The 14,659-nt window shown below is 36.7% G+C and overlaps 2 protein-coding genes across 3 annotated transcripts in view; one reads left to right on the top strand and one right to left on the bottom strand.

Annotated features, from left to right (window-relative positions):
• The window catches only part of acss3 (acyl-CoA synthetase short chain family member 3), an 83,880-nt gene that overhangs the window by 15,349 nt on the left and 53,872 nt on the right, over nt 1-14,659 (top strand). The window lies entirely within an intron of this gene.
• The window catches only part of lin7a (lin-7 homolog A (C. elegans)), a 32,943-nt gene that overhangs the window by 13,534 nt on the left and 4,750 nt on the right, over nt 1-14,659 (bottom strand). For both annotated transcript variants that reach the window (XM_004083199.4, XM_020714070.2), the window contains exon 2: nt 5,107-5,225. In XM_004083199.4, the coding sequence (XP_004083247.1) occupies nt 5,107-5,225 (119 nt within the window). The remainder of the gene's footprint in view (nt 1-5,106; nt 5,226-14,659) is intronic.

Raw genomic sequence — 14,659 nt, 5'->3', positions numbered from 1 at the left:
ACTGACAGAGGAAGACTTGTTCTGGAGGAAAGGTCATCTTCTTTAATGAAATGTCAGCAGGTGAGTGAGATCAGCATGAACAAGAGAAGGGTTGGACTAACAGTTTAACCTGATTTCATGGCTCTTTTATCTCTATAGGGAAGTACATCAGCTCGAGCTAAGGTTCTTTATATAACAAGAAATAAAACAACTGTTAATGTCATCTTTTCTTTTACTACTTTGAATATTTCTTTAAAGCAAATTGTCACTCGTCAAATCATGACATAACTGAAAGTAGTGCAACATAAGGTTTAAATTTAAGAAAGTTGTAGTTCCTAATATGTTATTTAATATTGTTATTCTGAGATTAGCTATATTCCGGAAAGTGAAAAAGCAATATTCATAATTATTTTTTGCTGCTTTGGGAATATTACATCCATAAATACCCATAAAACATCAATTGCCAACATTGAATTTTTACTGTCTCTTTTTCAAATCTTGGTTAGGAATGTACTTCTACAAACGTGTTCATTTTGTCATGTTAAGGCAGAGGCATAGTATACGTAAAGGATAATGGCAGACGAATTGTGCATTATCAGAAATAACGCAGGCGTGGAAGCCTGAACCGTCCGACGTGAAGTGCGTCAATGCTGCTAATGCACCAATATCCCGTTTATACTATGGCCACTTGTTTTTTTCGGTTAAGATAGCTTTTTTTCACAAAAAGCGGACTATTTGTTATGTGCGGCGGCGCGCAGCGGCAAAGGAAAGCAATATATATGCTGGTTGTTACGATAGTTTAAATAAAACATCAGATCAGAGAGAAAGTTCACCTTTCACCGCTTGTCTTTGTCCAGATGATGAAGCTAAAGTTTGTTTTAAAGAAGCCAACGCAGTGATATAGAATATTTAAGCTAAGTGACCGTAACTTCTTTTTTAGGTGTGCCTTTATCACTGTGTATTATCACTTATTAATCCACACCCAGAAGCCAATCAGAATAGCGTATTCACCCAGACCGTGGTGTAATGAAAGTTATTACAAAAGGCGTCATTGCTCCAGTTTTATTAGAACATTTCCTGTAAATACCTTAAAGGTTGTGGTGATAACGATGGACAGCTTGACTGTAATTAGCTGATGAACTTGAAAATAGGGTAAAGCAACACCTTGGCTGAAAATATTAATCTGTCATTAAATGTATCACATTGACTATATAATTGTGGCAAAAATGTTGATGAGTAAAACTGAAGTAGTGGCTCAAGTTCCTTGAGACAGGGTTGAAGAGACATTTGCATCTTCCCCACTCCAATCCATTGAGTTACACCAGACAAGGAACAGAACATTTTAGAAACATTCTTTAGCAGATCTGTTTTTTGTAAATATATCACAGACAAGAGTAAAGAAAACTTAAATTTGGGCAGATGGATGAAGACTGAATCGCCTTTATCAATAAATTTAGCTGTTTAAGAAGATTTGTTTTTGGGGGAAAAAGGGAAGGAGAAAAACATAGATTTAAATTGCAAATTGAATTTAGTGTGAAAAAAATTGAGATTTTATGTTTTGGCCATATCGCCCGGCCCTACTTGTATTAAATAAATCCATAAAGTTTACACAAAGACCAACACAAAATGCCAGAAACAACCAAACAAACTTTACAAGAGTAAAGATGAAATTCTTTGACCTGCGACTGTTCAAAGGCTAAATCAGGCCAGCCATCATTTATGACTGAAAATTTGCAGATAATTGCAGATAGCCACTTCATCATGTCTTAAACTAGCATACCCTAAACCACTTTAGCATATTAGACCGTTAAATTATCCTCCACCCCCCAGAAACTGAGACTTGTTCCATTCCTCTCCACATTGTTTTGAACTGAGCATCGGATGACACTGCAATTCCGCAAGACCAATACTTTTTAATGCATATAAACAGTAATCATCTACAGACCGCCATAGCTGGTACTTATAGAAATGTTCTTCAGGCTGGCTCAGCATTACTATTGCATCACTTTCTGCAAAAACCACAGTATTCCCTGAGCTTCTCTCATGGTTTCCCTGGTGAATATGATTATCTGGCTCTGCAGGTCAAGTGATATGTTGTTTACTGCAACTGCTGCTAAATCCTTTTATCAGATGCTTCTGAGTTCCCCTGTCACCATACTGCGGGGACTGGCACTGATGCTGGGTGCCAGGACGTCCTAGGCTCCCCTCAGCTGACCCAGACAGCGCAGGAAACTGTTGCTTTCGTCCTCAATGTCGCTCTGCAGGGTGTTAACAGTTTTATGTAACGTTCTGCCAGAAGAGACAAATGTATGTAGTGTCATTGCCAGCACTGACAAACTCTCCAATATCATCAGTAGATTCTGGCCAGACAAAAAATGTATTCAAGGGGTTTTAGAAAACAGGACTTCTGCTACGACCAATCCCTTTCCTTTAAAGCAAATGTTTTATCTGAATTTTTCAAAATAAAGTGAAACTGTTTTTAATGGAATTCCTTCTAAGATGTCATGTTTTAACATCCTGGTTGGGCTGAATGTTACAATCAATTATCTATCCGATTAACTTTTTTGCTTAATGTCTCTTGGCCTCATCCATCAGCTTCTTTTGAGTACTGCGATTACATTATAAAGTGGCTAGCTTGTGGTAAAATTTATTGCCTAAAGGACCCGAAATGTAAGTGTCTAGTAAAGCCTGGTGGTCTTTAAAATCCCAACAAACTGTCCTTTGTAAGGGTAATTCAGATGATTTCGACCAATGCATTAAAACTTTATTATAATAATTTATTCTTAATCCTTCTATTACCTATAACACTTTTAAGGGTATTTTATTTTTTATTCCTTTTTGGGGGCCTAAACATGATCTTCTGTGATCCAAAAAAATCATTAGAAATCCTGAATGTTTTAAATTCTGAAATTATGCTTGGCTGCCCTGCAGTCAGCATAAACATTTCTTTATGAGTCTGTTTAATTTTTGAAACATTTACCACCAGAAAATTAGGATAAGCTCCCTCAAACTCACTGATCTACTCCACCAATTCTCTTTCTTTCATTTTCACTTTGTTTACAATTAAGAAGCCAATTTTAGGCCTGGCTTACCTGCTTCTCAGACTGCTGTTGGCTTAATAAAATTGTGTCACTTTGTAATGCGGCAGTATGTCACAGTAGACCGTTTACTAAATGTACAACATCTTTTTTTGTTATCAGCCTGCGTAGCCGTGTCATGCGTATCAACACTCTTGTTTGCCTTATAGCCCTGTTCTTTTGACAAATGGTAATGATGTTGGATCACCAGAAGCCTGCTTTTGATTACCGGTACTTTAAAATGAAAGGATTTCAGAACAGACAAACAAAACAAAGGGTATTGATTCCCTGGCCGCTAAAGTGTGATTAAAAAAATTCTCCTAATGAAAATTTAAGGCAAAGAGTTCATCGGGTTTTTATTGAAAAGCTCAATCTTTCCCCAAATTCTCTTGTTTCCAGGATTTAAAATAATAACACAAAAACATGTATCTGACTTCTCCGTTTAGCTTGAACTACAAAGAGGCAGAGCGATAAGCTCAGACACTTTCATTAGTTCTGCAGCTATTTGCTGATTGATGCGACACAACTTTGACTTAAAGGTACTGTTTTGTTTTTCTGCTTGGTTTTAGGGTTCCTGCATCACATCATGTTAAGTCATTTATCAATTTTTCACGTGAAAACAACAGAAAAGTATCTGACAGAAACATTCTTAAAATTATATGCAGATCTCCCTGTGTTGTAAAACAACCAGTAAAAGTGCAATCTCACCACAATAACAAAAAGCCTCTTTTTCTGTTTAAAATGACAAATTATGTGAATACATATGCAACTGTGGCTGTTTATGACTGTTTACATGAAGGAGCCACAAGGCCTGCAGAGGTAAAATAAGATAAACTTTGCATCAATTTATCTTCAGTGCGTATCGTTGGCAGGTGTTATTTTTAATGTCTGCATATTAAAACTTTGCAGACAAAGATGGTTGATTTTCAGCTGGAAAATAAAATCCTTTTAGAAGACAGATGACGAAGAGGGAATCACTGTTTATTTTATCTTTAAAACCCTTTGTAGGGATTTATTTATAGGTTATTTATAGGTTCTAACACAATACAAAGAAGACTTGAATTTAGGCCCCATCTATCTGTTGATAAGCGCATAACAGTTCATAAGTTTAATTGGTACAAAAAACTAAATAGGTTTACTGTTTTAGGGCTATTCAAATTCTAATAACGTTTCTTTGTACTAGCAAAAAATATTTTTTTATTGGTTAAAAGAGTTTCTATATGTTATAAGTGGATCTTGTTTGCTTCACTAGCACCTCCTCCTCCTTAACATAAGCAGTTTCAAGTCTCCACTTTAGACCAAATGTTATCTGGTAACACGCCTATATTCAAACTTTGCACTTAATGCTAGTTCTTTTATTAAAAATTACTTACTGTTTAACTCGGAGATGTTGCCGGCAACAGGAAGTATCTCACACTCCTCCAACTACCATAACTCTTCAACCGTTAACACAATGAACGTAGTTCAAGTGCAGACTAGCAGCTTCGCCCCAAAACTAAGTAGTAAAATGAGCCATATTGCCTCAATACGCTGATTGCGTAAACCTAACTACTGTTTAGTGTTGCGTATCAGTGCAAAGCTTCTTTTCTCTGCTTCAGAATCTTGTTGGAATAACGTTAATTGCATAAATGGTTGAAGAGTTGTTGAAGGGAGTTTAAAGAGGGTCAACACTGGAGCTAAGGCTTCGATGTTAAAGATGTGAGCTAACATTGTATTTGAGCAGAGAAAGGCACACAGGTGGCGGAGATTTGTAAAGAGATAAAAAAAAAAGAGCAGAGCAGCTTTAATTAAAAAAGCTCAAAGATATACATACATGTGAAAATATAAATACACTATTTGTTTTTGTAAACACAAACTTGACACACTCATACATTTTTTACCCAGACTCCTGACCAACTAAATACCCCCTTACCTTAAGAGGCAGCTATCTGACAAATCCAACTTTGTGTTTTGATTGTAAAGCTGTACCCCCCTTCCTCCTGTGGCCTGATTACGTCTCTCCAAGTCAAACTGTTATCAAATCACAGGTGTTGCAAAGGTGGAGACTCACCTCTCTGATAGCTGTACAGAACTCGCTCTGAAGGACCTTCTTCAGGGACTGCAGCTTGTGTCCAGGAACATCCCCCGACTCTTGCAGTTTCTCCAGCAGCTCGATTGCTCTTGCAACATCTGGTTGGAAATAGCAGAATTGGTTTCAGTTAAGAAAGTGTCCCTTGGAGTGATATCAACAGCAAAAACAAAAATCTGCAAAAACAATTGCATGGATTTATCTCATTGAGTAAAAGAACAGGGAGTACAAGGAATGTACCAGGGACTCATTAAATCAAAGATAACCCATCCAGGAAATGGTCTAACCATCAAACATCACATAGCATTTAAACCAAGCTAAAGGAGCCAAAGGCTGTTTCACAGGTCTTTTTCTATTGGCAAAGTGTGTCTGCCAGCAAGGCTGATTAATGCGTTGCCCTCTACACAAGAAAGGTCAAACACAAATACATAATGGAAGGAGAGAGAAGTGATTTGTTACTCAATCGTAGATCCTGAGTTGGGTCAATAAGATGTTTTATTCACCTTGTGCTTCTCACATGTAGAGATGAGCAATGGAGCTTTACTGAGTAAATCTCCAGGTATTTTTTATCTCAAGACTTCAGTTTGACTATTTTTATTGAACGTTGCAATCGTTAGTCACTTCATCAAATATCCAGTGTAATAGGTTATGCCTTGTCTGTCCAGATCACTTACAGCAGCTCTGACCAGCTGCTGATTTGTGAAAGGTCCATGCATCTGAATCGAGTGACAACACCTTGTGTGTTCATGACCTGCAGCTCCAATCCTACTCTCCAGCTGGGATCAGTCAATAGAAAACAGTCATGTGTGCGCATTCTCTTGATTGCAGTCTATGCATTTGATTATTGTCACACGTATCTGACGACTTCAGATACATGAATTGAACCAATAGTCTTTACGCCTTTATTGTTTTATAGTTCTTAGGTTGACCTTACACCAAGTCTTCTAAATATATCATGTTACAAGGTTCAGGGTCCTGCTGTTTGCAGGATTTTCATGAGACTATAGAGAAAATACTACATATTAATAAAAAACAAGGAATACATGGAGTTTTTATTGAGTGGTGTATATGAGAGAAAAGCAATAAGAGTCAAGCTCAGATGGCTGTCATGCAAAGAGCAATCACCAGTGTGCTTTAAAGCATTTCAACGTCACATTACATATAAGTGTTGCAAGAGTGCTTGATAGAAACCTGATGCCTGTTTCTATTTCAAGTGTTCTGTCCTAAAGCTTTCAGGATTATAGTGATCTTCTTGGAATTACAAGTTCAGTTCACATGATCAGTGGAAAAATAAATCTTCTGGCAAAATGTGTAAGAACAGAAGATAGTATTTACAATAAGTAAATACACAAAAATCCTTATAATTCTCTTTATATGGGTATGTGTGAATGGATTCCAGATTTCCTCTACCTTTTTTACTCTATAAATTCTTACCAGTCCTAGTTACCTGATCTCCACATTCACTTGCGCACCTGTTTTCTACTGAAGGTCTGTTTGCTGAGGCACAACCCTCCTGGTAACTGTTGCTATGGCACATAATGTTCTGTTGAAAGCTAGAGTTTGGTATTTGGCTGTAGACGCATGATGTCTTTGCTTTCCGGTTAAATGTTTCTTTTCGTTTTTTTTTTAAATCTTGTTTTACATCAAGTCATGCAAATCTTCTGATTATTATTGAGTCTAGAAAGACCCAGTGAAGCTTCTATTTTTTTCTAACTTTATTACTTTTCATACATTGAATTGTAAAAAATTAATAAAATTTACAAATTTACTACGACCTAGTTATGAAAAGAATGGCTTGCATAAAAAATGCTTCAACCAAGGTCTGCAGGAAATCCAGCCCAACCAGCTCTTGTTGCTGTTATTGATTTCAGTGATGTGAGAGGCAAATGCAGGAAATCCCAGAGAAAGGAAGAGTCTCATCTTTAGCGACAGCCATATCTTTACATCTAAATACTGCAAAACCCAAACGGGCAGAGTTTGTATTCCATCCATGTGTTCTACGAATAAAGAGGATGCTACTGGCTACTATAGCTGTACAACCACTTTAACTGCACCCACTGAATACACTCTCTTATCACCAATATAAAACATTTTTTTGCAGCCTTTTATTAGGCATTTGCCCAAGCCTGTTGGATTTTATTTCTCTGCCAAATCAGGCACCAAAAAATACAGGGAAGTCTTTCAAACTGAAGTTAATCTTTATTGAATAATTGCTGTCATCCTCCAAGTCAGACTATAGGGGGAAGGAGAAGAACTGCCAAGAGGGGGAAGATGATCTAAACAAAGCATGGACATGGAGTACAGGGATTTGCCAGGAATCAGGATTCCCCCTGTTGTGGTTTTCCTCACCATAACTCTGTCATCTAATTGCACAGGTCCTAATGCATTCAGCCACACAGCATCACGCAGACCTTCATATTGCCATAGAGAAGGGGGCCAAGTCAGGCCTTGACTTTAGCATTTACAGGTAACTTGGAGACTGGTAGTCATTGAGTGCATAAAACAAATGGTTTTGTCATATCTTCAAATATGAAGGCAGCATTTGCTGCTACATTTCAGCATAGTTTTTACATTTTATAAATTTGTTATCCAACAAGTCTCCCTGAACCCAGTGCGTCTTCTGTATCTTCCCATCCCAGTTCATGTTCACATTTTTGTTTATGTTAACCTGAGGATGGCCATGTTTCTGCTAAATAAAGGCTGTCTATTGTCTTTGTCCCAGTCAAAGTGAGCCTGGTATGTTGCATGAACTTCCTGTAACCCCTTGACGCTTGAATTTATTTCCAGCTATGAAAAAAAATTCACTTATGTTTTTGCTTTTATGTTGACACTAAATTAAGGAAAAATTTGGAGCTGAAGTGGTTTGATACATATTTGTATCAACAGGCGTCAAGGGACATCGCTTCTGACGTTCAGACCTTAGATTTCATACACCAGGGGTGTCAAACTCTTTTTTACTGAGGGCCACATCAGCATAGTGGCTGTCCTCAAATGGCCAGATATAACTTAGACATCTAACTGAATATAATGAAAAATTTATGCAACTACTCCTTAATGTTAAATAAAACATTTATTCATTTATTATAACTTTTTAAGATGACTATTACAGTTGCATAGAAAACACATGTTTGCTTGTTACTCTAGCATAAATCCTTTTAAATTAGATTTTGTCAGGTTAGGTTATATGGACAGTGTTTAAGTCCTAATGTATAGTTGCCCAATCCGATTAAGTCCATTTCCCCCTAGATATGAATAAATACACACCAATTTTTATTTTTTTATTTTAAGAAATTAAAAACTTTTATACTCTCGCGGGCCACATAAAATGACATGGAGGGCAACATTTGTTGAAACGCGGGCCTTGAGTTTGACACAGGTGTCATACACTATCTTTTCAACAGATTTCTGCATACAAATGTTTTCTGCAACACTGTGGTCTGGTTTCAATTAAAGTGATTTTTAATAGTGGAATTTTTTGAGTTAAGTTTAAAGAGAAGTCTCATCTCTTCCAATCGACTTTGAACTGGAGATTGTCTTTAATAACCTAACCTGCCATGACCTCTAAATGAACCTTAACTGAACATCAAACTGTGGGGATCGGTTTCTGTCACTTTCCAAAATATTAACCACTAAGGGGCAACACTTGCACTTCCTGTTAAACACACATCACACCCCAAATAAAAATACTTTGACAATAGTGGCAAACATTTTTTTTTTTTTTTAAAGTCTGACAAAACTGACGAAATCAAAACTCCACCTAAGAAGTTCAGTTGATTACAGACCATTCAAGGCTTTGTTCCAAAATCAACTTTATTGGGTGCTATCCAGCAACGATCATGGATGGCCGTTTGTCCCTCTTATTTCATTTACAAACCAATGAGTGGTTTTGCACGCCCTGTACCCATTCATATAGCCTTTAACTCTGTACCTCTTCTGCTGAGGGGCGTCCTTGCCCTCAGATGACTTTTAATGCACATGAAAAGATGTTTCATTGCTCCCTTATTTGCCAAGCCCCTCTGCATTATCATTCATTGTAACCTTGAGCCATTAAACATCCTGAACTTCCATCATAGTCTCAGTAACCTTGGGGCTTCAGACTCTGACATCCTGACAGCTGACATCAGTGGAATTAACCTTTTGGTTTAACATAAAATAAGGAAAACTGAGTTTTGAAGACTTGAGAAGCATATTTAGTCTAATGTTCACCTCGATCTAAACGCATTTATTAACCTACTGTAAGTCAAATGTTATTCTCTATAAAGTTGACAGACTTTCTGGGAAATCTGTTAAAAGCAACCAAGAACACTTCTTCTCGATAGCTCCTAATGATCTGGTACTTTTCCTACAAGCATTGGTTTGACAGGATTATGAGCGTTCCATCTCATCAAAAGGTCAAGGGCCATGCAGGTTTTTTCCTCATTAGAGCAGTTTTGTTCATTGAAGTCAAAAACCTTATCAAGCATGCAGACTTCAGATATTCATACAAATGGTTGGTGCTGATTTTTTGATAGACTCTTTTTAGCACAAATTACATTCAGTTTAAAAACATTACACATTTCCTAATACTAAAAATCTTGGTGCGAATGGTAATGTATTCAGATGACAACTACCTCTGCAAAAGCATATGTCATTGATCAGTTTTGTTTAAAAAAAAGACCAGAATAGGGGAGTCGGCTCAAAGATTGTTGGCAGTAGAATGTAATAAAGTAAGGTAAGAGTGGTGGGAAAAAGAGGTATGAAAAGAATATGAGCCAAAAATGGTAAAAGAGCCGGGAAAATGTTTCAATCTGTGAAAATTTAAACAATTTATCACCTTTTACGAGAGAAGGTGCTTTTTAAATGAGCGCAGGGTCACATCCCATTAGGAAATGACCAAGGAAATGATTCCTGAATCAGTGTGCAGGAAAATGACAATATTAAATTAACTAATGGCCAGACGTTAAGAGGATTTAACAGGAGCACCTCTGAATGACTTTGAACTGCTACAGCTGTGATAGAACAGAGCTGGAACAGACCTCAACTGAGTGAAGAAAGGAGAACAAATGAGTTCCGGATGACACTGAATTTGTGCTCAACGCCCACACAATGCAACTGTTAGATCCATGTTCTATGAATAACTTCAACTAGAGGGGAATAAAAGCATGATAGCACTCTTTACTAACCATCCGTGTACTGCTGAAGCAACCTGTATGATGACAGCAGGATTGACTGCCGTGCTTTTTACCACAACACTTCTTAAGGTACTAGGAAAATAAAGACACAACAGTTTGGATAGTTTTGGGCTTTGGAATTCATCTAAGACCCACTCCAATTGTCATGTTTTTGAATTGTTTTTGGTCTCTATAACATGTTCTTGTAGCATTTTTATCATGATGGAAGACTTATATAAAGAAAATTAAGATTAAAACAGTGTTTCTGGGTGTTTCTTTATTACAATCGTGGTAAATCAGGAGAAGACAAAAGAATCCTGTTTGAAACATTTTGAAAAAGCTAGCGGGAGAGAGTGTAAACAAAGGGATAATGGGAGATGTGTGCAGGCTAACTGCCAGCCAACAGTCCCGTCCACAACTGAGAGCGAAATTTCTGATGAACTCCTGCTTCTCTGCAGAAACTATGTTCTAGAAAATGACAAAGGTTTTGGGATTTTGGCTAAAAATGGCATAATCATAACTAAAAGAACACTGGGAATAATTTTCACATATACATGATGATTGGGTTGGGACTTACAGGGTTTTACATCAGTTTTATGCAAACATTTGTTTTTCATATTGCACTTTTGAGACTGGATTACACTTACCAAAACGCAGTTACAGCAGCTCTTTGTTTTTGAGTCTGCATGCAGGTTTTATATGTTTTTTGGACAAATATCTTACTAGTTTATGAATGAATTACTTCCTGCAAGGGCACTATATATCTTTAACTCTTGTACACCAGAGCATTAGGTCCAGTTTTTACATTCTTTCGACTACTATAACTATAATAATAAACTTTATTACAGACTCAAGGTCCATTTGCCACAAAATACACAAAACATATAAAAGACGTAAGGATAAAAATAGAACACTCAAACAAGTATAAGAACAATGACATAAAAAGTATATAAAAAAAACAATGTCATCAAAGTATAAAAATCAATGACATAGGAATATAAAAATAATGACATAAAAATATAAGAACAGTAAAATAACCAGGTATCATGAACTTAATAAAAAGACTAAAACTGCTGACTTAAACAAAAAAAAGAAAGATAAAATGTCTTAATAGCGCTTTGAGAGTATTAACTCTAGCACCAACAAACAAACTGCTTGCACTGCACCACCGAGGCTGTTTTAATAAACTCCTTAGGGCGTCATTATAGGCTACTTGTAGCTTCCTCATGCTGAATGCCCTATAATTTGTCCACAGGTGGGCAGTATACAAAGGTGTGCAGTAAGTTTACGCAATTAATGTAATTCCAGTAGATTTTGAAGCATCTTTGGGCTGAAATGCAACACTTTACAGTAGTGAAGTGTTTACATAATCAACGTAAATCAGCGGATTTCGACATAAAGAAAAGCAGTTTTATCGCCGTTATGCGAAGCCACTTTTAGCAGTTAGTCTCTTTTTTGCATGTAGAATTATACGGAAAAAAAAGTTAACTGATTTGAAATAAACAATACAACAGCTGATTTGAATGTTTCAAGTTTTTAGTTGGTCTTTTTTGAGACTTTTATTTTTAATTAACAGCCTAGCTTCCCTTTAAGTTATTGTTCAGTAAGAAATGCTTCTTGTTACTGTATTACTAAATCTCAACAAAACATTTACATCATAAAACAAATGCAGTTAAATCAACTTCACTTTGACAGATGATTTCCCAGATTTCAAGTTTTTTCCCCCCACAAAGTTTTTTTATTTAGGTTTAATTATCAACGGGAATAGATGAAACACAGCAAGTTATCAAAGGTTTAAAGGGAAAAAACGTGTGGAGCTTTTACACTGGTCAAGAGAACATTAAAGTTAGGAGAACAGTGAAATGAAAAGACGTAAGACCAAGCACAGCGATGAGGTGATCACAAAAGCTCGTTTTTTCCTATGGTTGCATCCTGGATTAGGCCTTTCTAACTAGTGATACCTCCTGTTTCAAAGGGTTGTGTCAAATTCAAATTTGTTTTATTTCTATAGCACCTTTCATGTAAAAAGAACAGCTCAAGGGGCTGTACAAAAAAACATTCAAGAACACAAACACACCAATCCCCACACATGCAATACAATAATAAAATAAGCCCCTCATAATTAAATAATTAAACAAAAACAAAAGATAAATGATTATAAAAAGCTAAAGAAGAGAGAACCCAGAAGGCGGCGTCTGCCCTGTCAGCATCCAAGCAACACGCGCACAACTCATCCCCAGCACCTCCCGCCCCACAGTCCCCCATCCCCCGGGTCCAATCTGCCCGACGTGGGCACAGCAGGCCAGGCAGCTCGGAGGACCCGGAACAAGTCCTCCGAGCTGATGTGTCACATCTTTAATTATGTGACTGTTGCTAATACAAGCTCAAAGTTGTGTAAAAACAAGGGAATACCAGTTCCTTACTGGGCCTCCATAAATCAGGATTAGTTGCAGAACTTAAAAAGCCATTTCAGACTTATCACTTCCAGAGTTTCAGTTTAGCTGAATATAATGAATAGAAGATGTTTTTCTCTCCAGCATGTTTAATGTATCATTCTTTGTCACTTTTGTTCAAAGACCTCATTTCTAAGTTTCGTGTCATGAACGGCTGCTGCTGGGTTTCAAGGGCGACAGGCGGTTAGAAGTAACTTTGAAGTTTGACCTGAGGATTTCTGATGGGTGTGTGGATGAAAATAGAGAACTGTTCTTACTGTTGATTTTATTTTTCTGGTAAACCTTAAATCCCATCTATGAGTCTCTATAGTAATCTGTTTCTAAAATTATTTTCCACAGATTTTTGAAGCTATGCTCTCTTTTTAAGAAAACAAAATGGATGTTATGACACGATGCACTGAGCAAATTTCAAGTGTTTTTATTCATGAGTGAATGCAGACTCTCCCAATACTCACTTGTAATTTGCATGGTAAAATCTGTGTTTACTGAATACAAATGACAACAACAACTAAGGACAAACTAGTGGGAAAGACTGTCAAGGTTCCATATTTAACAACCCAAACCATCACTTTAAGAACCAATCTCTGTGAAATCCTTGTATCAGATTCCATTCAGCTTTCATTCCTGATTAAAATTATGCATCAAAAAGCAACACTGCTGTCTGTACGGTCATATCGCCTGTCCGTCCTGGGAGAGGATCACCTCCTTCATGTAGATATCCCTGATGTTTCCTCCCCCCTCCCCCCCTAATCTGTTTTTCCTCACCGAGAAGGAAGGTCTAAGGACGGGGGTCTGTTTAGTCTACCAATTAACTATTGTTCATACTTTATGAGTGATTCTATGATTTTGTGTGAATTCCATTGGGACAACTGTGTTGTGATATTGAGCTATATCACTAAAATTAAATTGAATTGCATTAAAGTTTAAAAAACATGGATTTACTTAATGAAGAGGGTCAAAATACTTCTTCTTTATGGGCAAAACTGGACATCTGCCTCTGTTGCCACCATTTTCCGAGGTCTCAAACTTCACTTCGAGCCCGTGTTATTCAACATATCTGATCCTTGATGTGTTGGTTTGAGTTTATAGTTACAATAAGAAAACTTACTTTTTTGGGACTAAGAACAAATAACTTAAAGAATACAGAATGAGTGTTAAGTGTGGCACAAGTGACACAAAAAACAAGCAAGAAAAGAGGAAAACACCATCACAGCAGCAGTAGATAGAGGAGGAGGAGATGTCTGCAGTGTTTAAGATTTCTGAGAAACACAAGGTTCAACTTGCTTTTTGTTTATATTTTCATTGTAGTGTTAAAATCGGAGAGAAAGTTCAAACTTATCAAGATTTCCTGCTTGTTCAGTATAATTAATCAACTCCTACAATAGAAAATTAATATGCAAATCCATGTTTTACATTTGTTAAATAGGAACATAAGCAGTGTCTCAAGATAGAGATCAAATTTGTAGTTGGTAAGAAGTTGGTATTTGAATGAGAAAAGAATAATGATTTTAAGCAAGTGTTGTATTTTACAGGATCTAAGAACAATCCATATTATTTAAATCATATTCTTTTTTTAATTTCTCTGATGTCTTACAAAAGTGGCCCATAAATAAAAAAAATGAGTTTTTGTTTAAAAGAAAAAGCTTTACGTCCTGTCGTCATCTTTCAGAGTAACATCAAACCACACAACGCTAACTTCAACACACATTAATGCTCATTTCAATTAAAGTCTAATAGTTTCAATCTATTACAGCATTGTCTATACAATTCATAAAGCTAATGTAGTATATGATAATTAATGCAGGCTTGGCGCTGTACCCTGGGAGTGTTTTCCCTCTGCTCTTCTTTCTTGCCACTGCGACTAAAAAAAGTCATCCTCACCATTCGCTGATTACAGAGAAGGCACAGAGCTGAACAAAGCCACAATGACAT

The sequence above is a fragment of the Oryzias latipes genome, chromosome 23, assembly GCF_053564925.1.
Source record: "Oryzias latipes strain Hd-rR chromosome 23, Olatipes_Hd-rR_3.1".
In the NCBI taxonomy this organism is placed as follows: domain Eukaryota; kingdom Metazoa; phylum Chordata; class Actinopteri; order Beloniformes; family Adrianichthyidae; genus Oryzias; species Oryzias latipes.
Note: the sequence above shows the minus strand (reverse complement) of the source record. Positions and strands in the feature narration are given on the sequence as shown.